We start from the raw sequence: 13,677 nt of genomic DNA, 5'->3' as shown, positions 1-13,677 counted from the left end.
TGTTGGCAGCGTTTTCCTACATGAGACATTCCTAACAGAATAAGCACTTGCTCTTGCAACCTCAGACGCTTCCTGCAGTCACTTCAACGGTTACTAAAAGTTGTTGAAATTGAAGATTTTATTTGAACTTAAAAACGAATGCCACAGCATCCAAACAATTTCTATAAAACAAACCTCTAATAAAGAAGCCCCCCACTTAAAGAAGCCACGGAGAGAGAAGAGGGTATAGGTTAGGTCTAAATTAAAATTTTCAGACAGAAAATTTTAAATTACAGACGGATTTTCCGTCTGTAATAATTTAATAAAATGCGTGTTTTATCTACTTAATTACAGACGGAAAATCCGTCTGTAACTATTTCACGGAAAAAAAATTAATTTTTCTGACAGAATTATAGACGGATTTTCTTTTCCGTCTGTAATTTATGCTAATCTATTTTTTTTATTTTCCGACAAAAAAATTCCTCTGAAATTCCGTCTGTATTTCAGTGGGATAAAATCTGTCGGAAATATCCGTCTGTAATAACTAATTTTCTAGTAGTGTGTAGACCTTCATGAATCAGAGCAGATTGTCTCCAATTCGGTATGAAGTAGCAAATTTTTAACAAATTTGATTATATAGGTTGTTGATCAAGTTTATTGCATGTCTAATAATGTAATTTGTAAGACAAATTGAACTGGCTAAACTACTTAGTTCATCCATCTTTGTAATCAGACTGTTCGTTTCGATCCGATTATGATAATTATGGATAATAAAAACTATTATTATTATTATTATTATTATTATTATTATTATTATTATTATTATTATTATAGAAATAAATTTATTTATAAATATTTTTTTCTGAAAAGTAGAAACAAATGCTCTTTTAAGAAAAATAATATACAAGAGAAAATCATGCTGTTTTCTGTTTGAAAAAACAAATTATGAATGTGTGTTTGAATGAGCAGGAGTGAATTGAAAGGAGCAATCCTTGAAGGAGGTATACCATTCAATAGGGCTCATGGCATGCATGTCTTTGAGTATGCAAAGATTGATCCTAGGTTCAACGAGGTTTTCAATAAGACTATGGTCAACTCCTCCACTATATTAATGAAGAGGACTCTTGATCTCTACAATGGATTTGAGCACATTAATAAACTAGTGGATGTTGGTGGTGGTGTCGGGAACCATCTTAAATTGATCACTTCTAAATACCCTCATATTCATGGTATCAATTTTGATTTGCCTCATGTCATAGAATGTGCTCCCCTCTATACTGGTACGGATGTGCAATTATTTCTTCTTCTTTTTTTTCTTTCCATATTTGGACATATCCATTTAATAATAACCAAAACTCAAAGACAACTACCTTTATTGACAACTACCTACATGAAAATGCATATTAAAGTGTGAAATGATTATATAGTCACATTTATAATTAATCTTTATAAATAATATAATTAAACTTTATAAATAATATAATTAAATTTATTCATATTTATATTCAAAGTTTATAAATAATATGATCAACTAGATTTACATTTATAATAAAAATATGAATGAAAATATAAAACTACAATAACAATGATGACTGATTTTTTTATTTTATAAAAATTTTGACTATTCTATTATGAAAAATATGATTAATTCAAGAAATGTTTGATTATTTTGGTAACTACTCAGTTTGTTAATTAAAAAATTTGTGAAACAATATGTATAAATATATAGAAATATGACTGATTTGTTGCTAATTTACGTGGAGTTTGTTAAATCAAAATAGAAAAATATATAATTGTTAAATTATATATCCATGCAAGTTTATTTTTAAATTTAAGGAAATGTGTGTTCTTTGTTTCTTGCAAAATATCTTGAATTAATTAATTGGAGAAATGTTCTAATAATGTTGCAGGTGTGGAGCACGTGGGAGGAGATATGTTTGAGAGTGTTCCTAATGGAGATGCAATTTTCATAAAGGTGAGGGAATAATTAAATATGCTGCTTTAATTTATTTCTGGAGCTCCGATCTTTATTTATATTTTGAAAAAATCTTGGAACCAACACTTTTTTTTAATAAACAAATCAATCAATAATAGAACATTAAAAAAATATTTAAAATAAAAAAATATTTAAAACTCAAAAAAAAAATATTTGAAAACAAACAAAGTAAAATCAATTTAAGATATATAATTTAAAATTTAGAATGTAAAATTTAAAATTTAATATTTATAATTTAAAATATAAATTTAAAATTTTTATTTTAAGATATAAATTTAAAATTTAATATTTGAACTTAGAATAAGTTATATTTATTTCCTAAATGTAATTATATTTTTTATTTTAAAATATAAATTCAGATGCAATTATATTTTAAAATGGGATTTGGGGTATAGATATTTGATGCAATATATTTTAGAGTAGATTATATTTATTTCCTTGAATTAGTTAGATATCACATGTGCAGGAGGGGAGCTTAGTTAAGATAAGGGTCCCAAATTTTTGTTAAAAAAATTAGTAGTATTTTTTTAGAAAATAAAAAATAGTTCAGTTGGCTCAAATATTTTACTATGACTTAAAATATCAAAGTTCAATCTTCATCTCTTGCTTTTATCGCACAATAGTTTTTAGTTTTAAACATTTAAACCATGTTGGATTTGGACTGAACTGTGTGTATTCGCATTTCGCAGCTCTCTATTCAATAAGTAACACTCCTTCTATCTTTGAGTTCAAATATAAAAAATTAGGTATTTTTTATTTATATAATTTAATATTATTATATATTTTATTTTTTATTTAATTTAATTTTTATATGATAAAAAATATTAGAATATTCAATAAGTATTGATATTATTGTATTTGTATAAATTGATAAAAAAATTCAATAAATATTATAAATTTTAATATTTATCCTTTTAATTTCTTTTTTATATATTTTACAGGATATATATTCAAATTTTTATATAAAATAATCATAAAAAATCAAAGAATTGATGCATTTTTAAGAGGAAGGCTAATATTCAAGAAGGAGAACATATAATTTTTACAATATCAATCCCTGTAGATAGTTCTTCTACTTTAATGAATCACGAAAAAAGTGAGATACAACCTTCAAATGTTTAAAGAGTTGCATCTGATGAGTTTGACCTTAATTCTTTAGAACGAGACACTGAAAAACGGCTTTAAATTTGGCAATGTCACCCAAATTAGAGAGATGAGGTTAGACGAGCTCATCTTAAATGGAGTCCATATAAAAAATTTTTGACAATTATCTTCTATCTGGCCCCCCAAAATTTTATTTCAAGCTCCGCCACTGCATATGTGATGACACTATTTTATTTTTAATACACAAACTTTCATGAAATTTGATTTTATAAAGACTCAATATTTTTTATTAAATAATGCTATAAATTTATTTTTTTTGTTAATCAAGTTCAATCAAGTTAGTTTAACATAATTAACGAGTTATAATTTAAATGGTATAATTTTTTTATACTCACTTCAAAATAACAAATTCGAGTCTCACTCATAATTTTCTTTTAAAAAAATTAATTTAACATAACAAAATTTAATTATACTTATTATTATTTTAAATTTAAATAACTTAATTAAACATAATTCATAAATACCATCATATCATAGTCACTCAATCACTCACCAACAAAACAAGAAAAACTTCCCACGCCCTCACACGTAAACAAAATACATTCACACGCCCATTTTCCCAAATTAAGAGTGTAGTTGATTTATGTTTTTATTTGTTATTTTTATTTTTAATATTTTTTATTTTAAAATTTTTTATTAAAAAACAGAAAATAAACATAAAAAAATAAAATATTATTATTTTTTCTATTTTTTTTATAAAATCTAAAAAATAAAATATTAAAAAAAAAATAAAAACACAAATCAACCACATTCTAAATTTTATCTGATTTGATTCTATCCTCAAATTCAAATAATGCATGTCTCTTTCACTTCCACTTTCTATATAAAATGTGAAAAATTCTCTGATTTGATTCTATCCTCAAATTCAAATAATGCACGTCTCTTTCACTTCCACTTTCTATATACAATGTGAAAATTTCAAGTCTTTAATCCTAAGGAAACAAAAGAAAATGCGTAAGGTCCAACATAATGACTAGAGAAAATAGAAGAAAAAAAAAACCTCTTTTATGTGAAAGAGAAAGAATACCAAAAAAAAAAAACTTTGAATTTTTAAAAGAATGAAAGAAAAAAAAATAGAGCAAGAAGTAAAAGAATAAAAGATATAAAATAAGGGTATTTTTGGTGACTTAAAAAAAAATAAAAGACGTAAGAAAAAGCCAAAATACAAGTGGTCACTTTTAAAATAACTTTGAAGTTCTTTTAAGGAGTTGAAAACTCTACATGCATGATGATGGTTTAATTTTAGTGTCATTTTTACTATGATATCTATCACTGAATTTACCTTTTTTAAAATCAAAAGAAATTCAGTATGCTAATTTCAAGTCATGATATCTTAAATTTTAAGCACCAGAAAATCAGCAAAAAAATATCTATCTTGATGATTGTTAATAAGATTGAAAGTCTTTATATAATCGATTTTATAAATAATATCTTTCTGACCCAAATTTTAAATTAAGAGGTATCATCTCCAAATTACAAACAATTTTTCTTGTAGCATACTTATACTATTAATTATTCTCAAACATTTTTTTTTGTCAGTTCTCATTCCAATCTCTAATAATGCACACAAAGCTAGTTATTATTCACACCAAAATAACTAGTATCACAATTGATTTTAAATGTACCATCAAATAGAGTACTCCAAGAACAACTAATAGAAGAAGGAAAAGAAACATGTTGCAAATCAAAAATATTTCTAAGGTCCTTTTCTAAATTTAGAGCCAAACCTATCACTTTTTCCGTAGACCACAGCTCATGAGCATTAAATATTTCATTATTCCTTTCCTGTCATATCCACAAAAGACCCGAATAGAATTTGGAAGGATGATCTTTGCTGTGCCTTAAAAACCAATAAGTCAGATCCATAGGTTGGCTTGAGATCTCCAACTTTTGCTACACAAGTTAAACTTTCGAATAATCCCGAATGCAATGCATCATCGTTTCTCGAGAAGAAAACATACCCTTGTTAAATATAAAAGCTGCAGTGGGTAAAGCATTTCTAAGACAAAGCCAAGCTAAAAATGTATATTTTTCTAGGACAAATTGACGCCAAAGTCACAACCAATTCTTCCTCTCTTTCCACCCAAAGTCCTTCTTGCATAACCACCTGTAGCCACTGCTCGAGTCATAAATCTTAGAGACAGCTTTGGACCAAGACCAACCCACCTTTGAGCCCACTTGCACATTCTGATTGTAAGAAAGAATGTTTTCTATCAAGTTCCGTACTTAGAGAAGAATAAAGATAATTAAGATGTCACTTATCATATGACCAAAGATCCATAATCGTCTAGAGTTGAGACTAAAAAATGTGAACATAATTCATTACAACAGACAGTTATTCCTCTCTCCTCCAATTAAAAAATTAAAAAATTCTGCTCAAGACCCCAATACACCAAATAAAACTCTCTTTTAATAATTCAAAAACTTTACATAAGCTCTTCCAAACCAGAGAACTCTTGCCCCTAGAGGAGACAAAGCTATCACCTTGAGTGGAACGGTATTTGACCACAAATAATTGGACCCAAAGCTTGTCCTGCTGATGAGGAAGTTGCCAAACTAACTTTTCAAGAAGAGCGATATTAGTATAGTAAGGATCTCTAATTTTCAATGCCTCATAATTCTTTGGAGTGACCAACACTTTTCAATTAACAAGATTAAAATTTCTACTGTCAACTTGTTCTTTTCAAAAAAAAAAATTCTCATTATAGACTCTAACTTTATTGCTATCCCTTTGAAAAAAAGAGAAGTCTGCATATGATATATACACTACAAAAAAACTTGGTAATTACGGCGGTTTTTTAGGGTTATTACGGCGGTTTGAACCGCCATTATTACCTTGAACGGCATTCAAGAAAAACCGCCATAATTTGAAGCGCCATTTGGTTATTACGGCGGTTTTTCAAAAACCACCACAATTACCTGGTTAAAACGGCGGTTTTTGAGTTGGGTTAAAATGGCGGTTCAAACTGCCGTTATTTCCTTGGCAAAGTGGCATTTTTGGTTGGTTAAAATGGCGGTTCAAACCGCCATTATTCCCAGGATAAAACGGCGTTTTTGGTTGGTTAAACGGCGGTTCAAACCGCCGTTATTTCCTTGGCAGAGTGGCATTTTTGGTTGGTTAAAATGGCATTTGAAACCGCCGTTTTTACCCTGATAGTGACATTTTTATTGGTTAAAATGGCATTTAAAATCGCCGTTTTTACCATGTTAAAATAGCTTTTCATGTTGTTTAAAATGACAATTACAAGCCGCCGGCTTTTCATGTTGTTTAAAATGACAATTACAAGCCGCCGTTTTTACCGGATAAAAGTGACATTTTTTTTCGTTTAAAAAGGTAGTTTTAACCGTCATTTTTACCGTATTAAACAAATAATTTTTTGTTTAAAATTTTACAATAACAAGAAATCATAGCCTATAAACAAAATATTAGGTAATTCATAAATAAAGTATTAAATATAATATAGAATTTTTTAGTATTAAAAATCAAAAGTAATAACTTCAATACAAATAAAATATAAAATATAACATGATTTTTTAATTCTAAATGTTTTCACTTAGATTGGCTCCAATTTTTAACAGTGTCAGATATATCTCATACATAAAACAAGGTAACTAACTTAGCTAATACCTTGAAAGTAAGAAAAATAACATAATATTATGATCTTGTTTCTTCCTGTGTATCTTCTTTCTAGCTCCCCAAATTCAAAATATCTTCCGCCAAAATTTTGCCATCTGCTTAAAATAAAAAGTGTAAATAGTAGTAGTTATTCACTCTAGTAGTTATTATAATTTAAGTTAAATTAAGAATTAATACTAAGTATGATAAACTAACCCATTTTATCTAATAATAATTAAATATGTTACAAGTAATAAATTATCCTTTATATTACCCATTTGCATATTATGATTATAGTTTGAAGATTCAAAAAATAAAAAAGAAAAAGATATAGGTCACGTGTTCTGATATAGTTATTAGCAAGAATTCAAAAAATATATAGATCAGATGAAGATTCAAATAGGAAATGAAAAGGACTTTACCTAAGCATTGATTGATAACCTTATATATGCTTCTCACATTGAAGATTAGATTTATAGAGACATATAATAATGTGACATATATACCTCGAAGCGTGAGTGGTCGAATTTGTGTGGTTGAGGGAAGAAATCAGCAGAATGGTGAATGCTTTGAAGAGTGGAAGGACTTTCCAGCCTTTGGGAATGTAGTAATCTTGAAGCTCCACATCTTCCACTACTTCTCTGAATGTGAATGACAGTATGCTTGCACTTCTCAACGTTTTTTGGATTACCTGATGAAAATTAAAACATAAACATATATTAATAAATTGGTTTAATGCATTAAAAATTGAGTTCACAATAATGATAACAAGATCAATGTTATTTTTTTTATTCGATATATATAGTAACAATAGTATATAACAGTAATTGAAAACATTGAAAGGGGACTGAAAAAGTAGACCTACTAACATTCGGCATCAAATATTCAAGAGTTTTTCTTTCCATTAGAATGATATTTTATGGCAAGTGAAAATGACTTGTGGCAATATCTAGAGGAAACAATTTTCACTTCAAAATATATTGATCAAATTTCACATATAAGACACTTGTAATTATAAAAGGTTATTCAACATATGACATATCCCCTTAAAAGTAATGAACAAATAAGAAACAAGTTCAAAAAAGTCTGAAGTACTCACCTCATAGTCATTCACCGACGAAGCATTAGATTCTAGAAAAATACCATTTGCCGCCTGCTTTAGCTTTACTGCCAAAAATTTATTCTCACTTGCTAAGGAAGAAAGCTGCAGATAAAATGCAAATATTTTTATATTTAAACAAGCAAGGAACTATATCTTAAGAACTTAATATATTTAGTTTGCCTTTAACTAAGCTTGAATTTCATACCAAACTATCTTCTTTGCTGATCCAAAAAAAATTCAAGCAGATTTGGTATAATCTTCTGCTCTTCTTTTTTACTTCTTCAATTAAACAACTTGAATGTTTTAACAAATAAATATTCTATCAACTCAAACATCCCTTAGGCCAAGTACACTGCTACTAAATTTTGTTCCTCTGAATTTTTATTTAATAAAATTTAATGGAACAACTCCATGGACCAAATAAGTTCTTTTTTGTTTAATTTTTTCTTGGGGAAAAAAGGGGGTCAATCTTTAAGACAGTAGAAAATCAAAGAGATAGGGAAAAAAGTTTCCTCATTCACTTGTTACTCACAAACTGACAAAACAAACAAAGCATCACAAACTGCAATGTTCACTTATGATGCTACACAGAACATTGGACCCTGAATAATAATCAGGTTGATCCTCTGCGTCAGATTTATTTCTCTTATAGTTGCTTACATTGGACCCTGAATATCAAATATTGTTAAACTATTCAGGGATAGGAACTCACATTCAAAGGCCAGACAAAGTCATCATATATCCTAAGTATCCTTTCATGGACTGCAGCATCAAAAGCAAAAAGAAATAAGAATCAAGCTGAGTTACAACTTCATTGTACAATCCTAAAACTGCTATTACAATCTCAAAAACACCTTGTTGATATATTTACAGTATGCTAAATAAGTGCTACATTTACATTTTACAGTCCAATTTATCTGAATAACATCGTTAATCTTCATGTGCAAGTGTTTTATCTTTTCTGAACACGAAGGACACTTCTTGTTGAATTAGAATAAAAGGTTTCAAGCTGTTTATTTTGCAGATAACATCCCTATAACTATGATTCCAAGCCAGTAAAAAACCGCGTCAAATAGCAAAAACTCACATCTAAGGATGTTATTTTCAGGAATGGGGTCTGAGCAACCGAGTAACCAATTAGCTAGATTATCCAGAATCAAACACCCAAAACCTCCAAAATTGTTCCTATCCCTGAAGCTTGCATCACGATTCACTGAGAATATATTTGAAGGTGGAAGTTGCCATGCACTTAAATTCCTTTAAGTAATTTGAAATTGAAAAAAAAATAACGATCTGAGTGTCAAATAAGATAAACCACCTTTTTCTTGCTCCAAGGTTCACTTGCATTCAAAACTTCATTGTTTCGATCCTTCTAAACCCATCAAATTTCAGCTGGAAAAAAAAATCATAATCCTTAAGCTGTTTGAAGGCTTTTTTCTGAAATTTAAATTGCTATCTAAGAAAAATAAATTAGATCCATGGCTTTTCCAAATTTGTGAAGTCTTTAGATGGAACCTAAGACAATTATCAATAGTTTCTATTTCAAGTTGTATCTTTGGTAAAGATGAGAGTTAGACATGTCTCTTTTGTAACGGAAGACACAAATAGGTAATCCATCAGAGAGAAAAAGCCACATACATTTAATTTCAAGAATATTAGTCGCCATAACCAAAGTCAGTTATCTATAATTCGAATTCCAAAAAGAAAGAGAGAGTAAGAGAATGCTGAAATTTATTCACTGATGTTACTAAACTACAATTCACTGAAAGTTATCTATAAAAAAGCAGAGGATAGTGGAATTCGTAGCTACACCACCGTCCCTCTTTCCCTCCGGCCTCCGCCACTCTCATTCTCTCTCCATCTCTCCCTAAACTACAATCACATTTAAGAATCAAAATCGAAAACACCGACAAGGAAGCTTAATCCATAAGCCAAAACAAAAAGGTATAGAAAAGAAAAAAAGCGAAGCTAAATTGGGAAAGTTGTATTATAAACTGTAAGCTGTAACTAGAGGCAACCATGGCAAGATTCGTCAACTACCGAGTAGGAAAAATCGAAAAATTGAAGAGAAAAAGGGAATAGGCTTAAGAAATTAGGCACATGAACATCAGGGGTATCGAAGTTCATGACTCGGATCTTGGCACCAACGTCACCCAGAATTCGGAGCTCCACTCGGTCGTTGAGCGAGGCGTCACGCATCAAATTAGCGGAGTAAAGTGAAGCATAACTATAGAAGTGAAGAATTAGAAACTGCAAAAGTGATCTTAAAACTTGTTTAAGAAAGAATAACAAACTACTATTTAAGATGGAAACAATGAGATAATAGATATGCATGTTCTAACGATGAAACATACTACTTCATTAGCATTTCAGTTTAGAGTTGTATATCAAGTTATTTCCATGAACATAAAGACTTGAAATATATAGTTTTTGGGTTAAGCCCACAAAACTTGGTACAAACTTGGTACATATTAATGAAAAGCACCTGTTTGCTTTATTCTCAGAGAGAAAGGAGGCCAAGTTGATACCTTCCTTGTTGTGACAAGGGATCCAGAGGGCATTGCTGCTACAGAAGATACTATGAACCTAATGAGGGACATCACGGAGTAAATAAGATGGAGTAAATAAGGGATAGTAAATAAGGGATAGTACATAAGTACATAGTAAAAGTTGGTGAACCTGGTTCATTAGGATTTTCTCTCCTTCGCTACAATTAAATGGAATAGTGTTCTTAGTTCTTAATCAGTAACATAGGCTTTCTTAGCTGGACTATGTGAAAGACAACCAGTTCATATTTTAAAATATAGAAATTAATCCAGCAACAACAATTATCTGAGCAATTAAGCATTGTGAATCAGAAACCTTGCCTTTTGCTCGTTTATGCCTTGAATCAGGTGCACAGCCTTGTGTGATAACATGCCAAATCCACTTGAACAGTTTCAATACTAAAAATTGATTAAAAATGTTAAAATAGACTCAGACTTTGTAATTGGTCCTAGCTCAGTATAATAACAACTATAGTAATTCATATATCAAACACTGTGATTTACTAATTGTATGTGAAAGTAATTACAATTAAAGAATAAAACCGCTAGTTTATGCATACAGGTTTTCTAAATTTCATGAAACAAAAGCAGAAAAAATAAATCAATTACTCTATTGTAAGCAACCTGTAAATGATTCGCAAGCAGATCAATGGTGTCTCGCTTAAGAAACTTCTTTGCTGAATTTCTCTTTCTCCTTATCACATTGATCTGATTCCTTGATTGTTTAATCAACAATTTGCTAAAAAACAAAAGGAGATAAACTACAAAATTGAAAATCGAAATCAGCATAATTACAATCAATGAAAGGTATTAAGAAGGAAGAAAAGAAGCAGAGAAATCAAAGTGCAGAACCATTTCACGATGAATTCCCAATCAAAGAGGCCGTCAAAAATTTTGGCAGATCTAATTTGGTGGCGCGAGGGGATGAGAAACAACGACAAGATGAACGATAGCTGCGGAAGATGAAGGGCGACAAGAGATTAGGGTTCATCATTCACATCACTCACACTTTCTCGTACGCAGCAACACTAATCACTCTTTCATCTGGAGCATTCGATCTAAAACCTCTGCGTCGGGCTTCCATGCCGCAACAGATATAAAAATCTTGGAGAAGAAGATGCATTACTCAGAGAGAGAGAGAGAGAGAGAGGGAGAGAGAGAGAAGAGGTAATTAACGCATTCCATAGAAGAAGAAAAGAAATGAGAATTTTGTATACAAACCTAGAAGTGAGAACGCAGATCGCATCAATGGAAGCTGTGAACTCTGAAGAGGCATCGCCGGAGGAGAAAACTTACTCTGGTGCACTCTACTTGCTAAGCTAGGTTTGCATAAACCAAGTTTTTCTTTAATTATTAAAAGAATATATCGGCGGTTCTAACCGCCGAAATCACAAAAGCTGCCATATTCAAAAAGAAAGTTACGACAACAGTATGTACCGCCGAAAATAAAGAAAATTATGGCAATTATACAGAACCGCCCTAATAAAAATGACGTTTTAAACCAATTTTTTTGTAGTGATAGGAATTATAACATCCTAATATTCAAATCCTCATACTCAAGTCATAAATCAATGATACTAAGGTGGTACGAATCTCAAGTGGATTATAAAACACACAAACACGCGCGCGCGCACACACATATAATTGAAAGAAAATATTAAATAAGAAGCTTGAAGAAGAATAAAATAAAATCCCGAAGTGTTAACAGAAGGTAAAGCGTTAATCGAAAGCGATACAAAGTTAAAACCGTAAAGAAGATTAAAATAAAGTCAGAATATAGATATATAACATCAGTAATTAGCCACTAGCCGCGACCCGCGAAGTTTAGGCCGGCTAGGGTATAGAATAAAAATAATTTAACAACAATATCTCCTATCTCTCCCTAAAGATACATAAAGGCCTCTATAGGCAAGTTTTCAAAAGGATTAAATACATTATAGAAGTTTTTCAAAGCAAAAGTGGAGAGATTCTAAACAAAATAAAGCAGAAATATAAAAATCTTCTCCATCTCTCAGATAAAGCACAGCTCACTACTGAGCACCTGGACCTGCATCTGAAAAATAAGAGATATATACGGAATGAGAACCTCCGACCCATGGGTTCCCAGTACGGTAAAAGTACCAAATAAATACTGCATAAGGCAACGTAAACTCACTAAGCAATCTTAATTCTCCACACATCACATTATCTATTTTAAGTTATTTCTGATTCATGACCTTGGCAACAAATATAAAGGAAATTCTAAGTCTAAGTTAACAATTCTCAACCTTCTCAATTCTCCAACAAACAGAGCCATAATTAGAAATAGTACCAACCCTCAGCGTCAACCAACACCAGCATGAGGAAATTCTCAGTTGTACAAGCACAAACAAACCAGACAAGTAATACAGAAGTAGACACAAGTAAAGCAAGTAGCATATAGTCATGTAACATAGCATATACAATTAGGCAATCCAAAACAGGTAAACAAACCCAAACAAGTCAAACATATGCAAATGATGAATGCCTGCCCTATGGCTGATGATATCATCTGTCGGTTATACAGCCAACTCGACATGTCCTAGTAGCTAACCATTGGACAGCCCTTGCGAGTGTGCATCCTCAAGCTCAAAATCACAATAATCCAATACACATAGATCCATGGGGGAGAGCTCAACCAGAAAGGTATAAGTGTCCGGCCACATTTATGACGCATGGTCAATAGAGCCTCGGATCTCAACCTGGAGTAGTGGAGCCGACTCACTGCATCTACCCAAGAAAATCCAAAACTCGGATAATTTTTCAAACCTCAAACCATTCTCGACTATGAAAAAGTTAGGGCTAACCACTACATCTACCCTAGGAGACTCAAACCAAACCCGGAGTAAGTAGATCAATACCACTGCATCTGCCCAGGCAGGTGTAATGAATTCAGAATCAAACTCAAATATCAATTTCGTAATCATTATCATTCTCATCGTCAATCTCATAGTCATCATCATTCTCCTTATCAATATCATAATCATCATCATTCTCACCTCACATCTTGTTCATTTCTCTCAATTTTACTAACTCAATATATTTGGCCTTATCCCTAACTCTTACATCATCAATTTCACCGGCTCTAAACTCGTAGCGAAATTTATAAAGGTTTAGATGACCAAAAGAATGGTTGAGAGCCATAAAAACATATTTTTACAAATTCTAGGAGGTGTGCATACGCACAGGCTGAAAACTTGGTGTCCGCGTACGCATGCAAAGGCTCGCGTATGCATACCCCAATTTTGGACCATAC

General features: G+C 30.8%; 2 protein-coding genes across 51 annotated transcripts; one reads left to right on the top strand and one right to left on the bottom strand.

The window, feature by feature from the left end:
* Nucleotides 1-551: 551 nt before the first annotated feature.
* On the top strand, nt 552-1,966 carry LOC112762939 (cathecol O-methyltransferase 1-like). Its single transcript, XM_025808738.2, has 3 exons — nt 552-580; nt 949-1,259; nt 1,890-1,966. The coding sequence occupies exons 1-3, from the start codon at nt 552-554 to the stop codon at nt 1,964-1,966; spliced, it is 417 nt and encodes a 138-aa protein (XP_025664523.2).
* Nucleotides 1,967-6,588: 4,622 nt separating this feature from the next.
* Nucleotides 6,589-11,863, bottom strand: LOC112764391 (abscisic acid 8'-hydroxylase 2). Of its 50 annotated transcripts, none has more exons than XR_011875028.1 (12): nt 11,625-11,762; nt 11,256-11,507; nt 11,028-11,164; nt 10,720-10,802; nt 10,537-10,559; nt 10,343-10,443; nt 9,176-9,249; nt 8,945-9,070; nt 8,570-8,619; nt 7,855-7,959; nt 7,262-7,446; nt 6,589-6,871 (listed from the first exon to the last, which is right to left on the bottom strand). XR_011875028.1 is itself a non-coding variant. In XM_072222540.1 (11 exons), the coding sequence occupies exons 6-11, from the start codon at nt 9,202-9,204 to the stop codon at nt 6,757-6,759; spliced, it is 588 nt and encodes a 195-aa protein (XP_072078641.1). In that variant the 5' UTR covers nt 9,205-9,249; nt 10,343-10,443; nt 10,537-10,559; nt 10,720-10,802; nt 11,028-11,507; nt 11,625-11,841; the 3' UTR covers nt 6,589-6,756. The 50 variants fall into 50 exon arrangements, 41 of the variants coding, with proteins under 41 accessions (XP_072078641.1, XP_072078646.1, XP_072078639.1 ...); XR_011875030.1 differs by having other exon boundaries at nt 10,386-10,443; XR_011875034.1 differs by lacking the exon at nt 8,945-9,070.
* Between the last annotated feature and the right edge of the window lie 1,814 nt (nt 11,864-13,677).

Source organism: Arachis hypogaea, chromosome 17 (genome assembly GCF_003086295.3).
Source record: "Arachis hypogaea cultivar Tifrunner chromosome 17, arahy.Tifrunner.gnm2.J5K5, whole genome shotgun sequence".
Lineage (NCBI taxonomy): Eukaryota > Viridiplantae > Streptophyta > Magnoliopsida > Fabales > Fabaceae > Arachis > Arachis hypogaea.
Note: the sequence above shows the minus strand (reverse complement) of the source record. Positions and strands in the feature narration are given on the sequence as shown.

Bases quoted from the DNA above. Each gene is read 5' to 3' on its own strand.
- LOC112762939 (XM_025808738.2), top strand. From the start codon at position 552: ATGAATCAGAGCAGATTGTCTCCAATTCG. The intron at 581-948 runs GTATGAAGTAGC...TTGAATGAGCAG, and splicing joins AGCAGATTGTCTCCAATTCG to GAGTGAATTGAAAGGAGCAA. The intron at 1,260-1,889 runs GTACGGATGTGC...ATAATGTTGCAG, and splicing joins ATGTGCTCCCCTCTATACTG to GTGTGGAGCACGTGGGAGGA.
- LOC112764391 (XM_072222534.1), bottom strand. From the start codon at position 10,511: ATGTACTATCCCTTATTTACTATCCCTTATTTACTCCATCTTATTTAC. The intron at 8,620-10,342 runs GTGCTTTTCATT...TTGATGCTGCAG, and splicing joins TCTGAGAATAAAGCAAACAG to TCCATGAAAGGATACTTAGG. The intron at 6,872-7,261 runs GTATATATGTCA...TATTTTAAGCAG, and splicing joins TCGACCACTCACGCTTCGAG to ATGGCAAAATTTTGGCGGAA.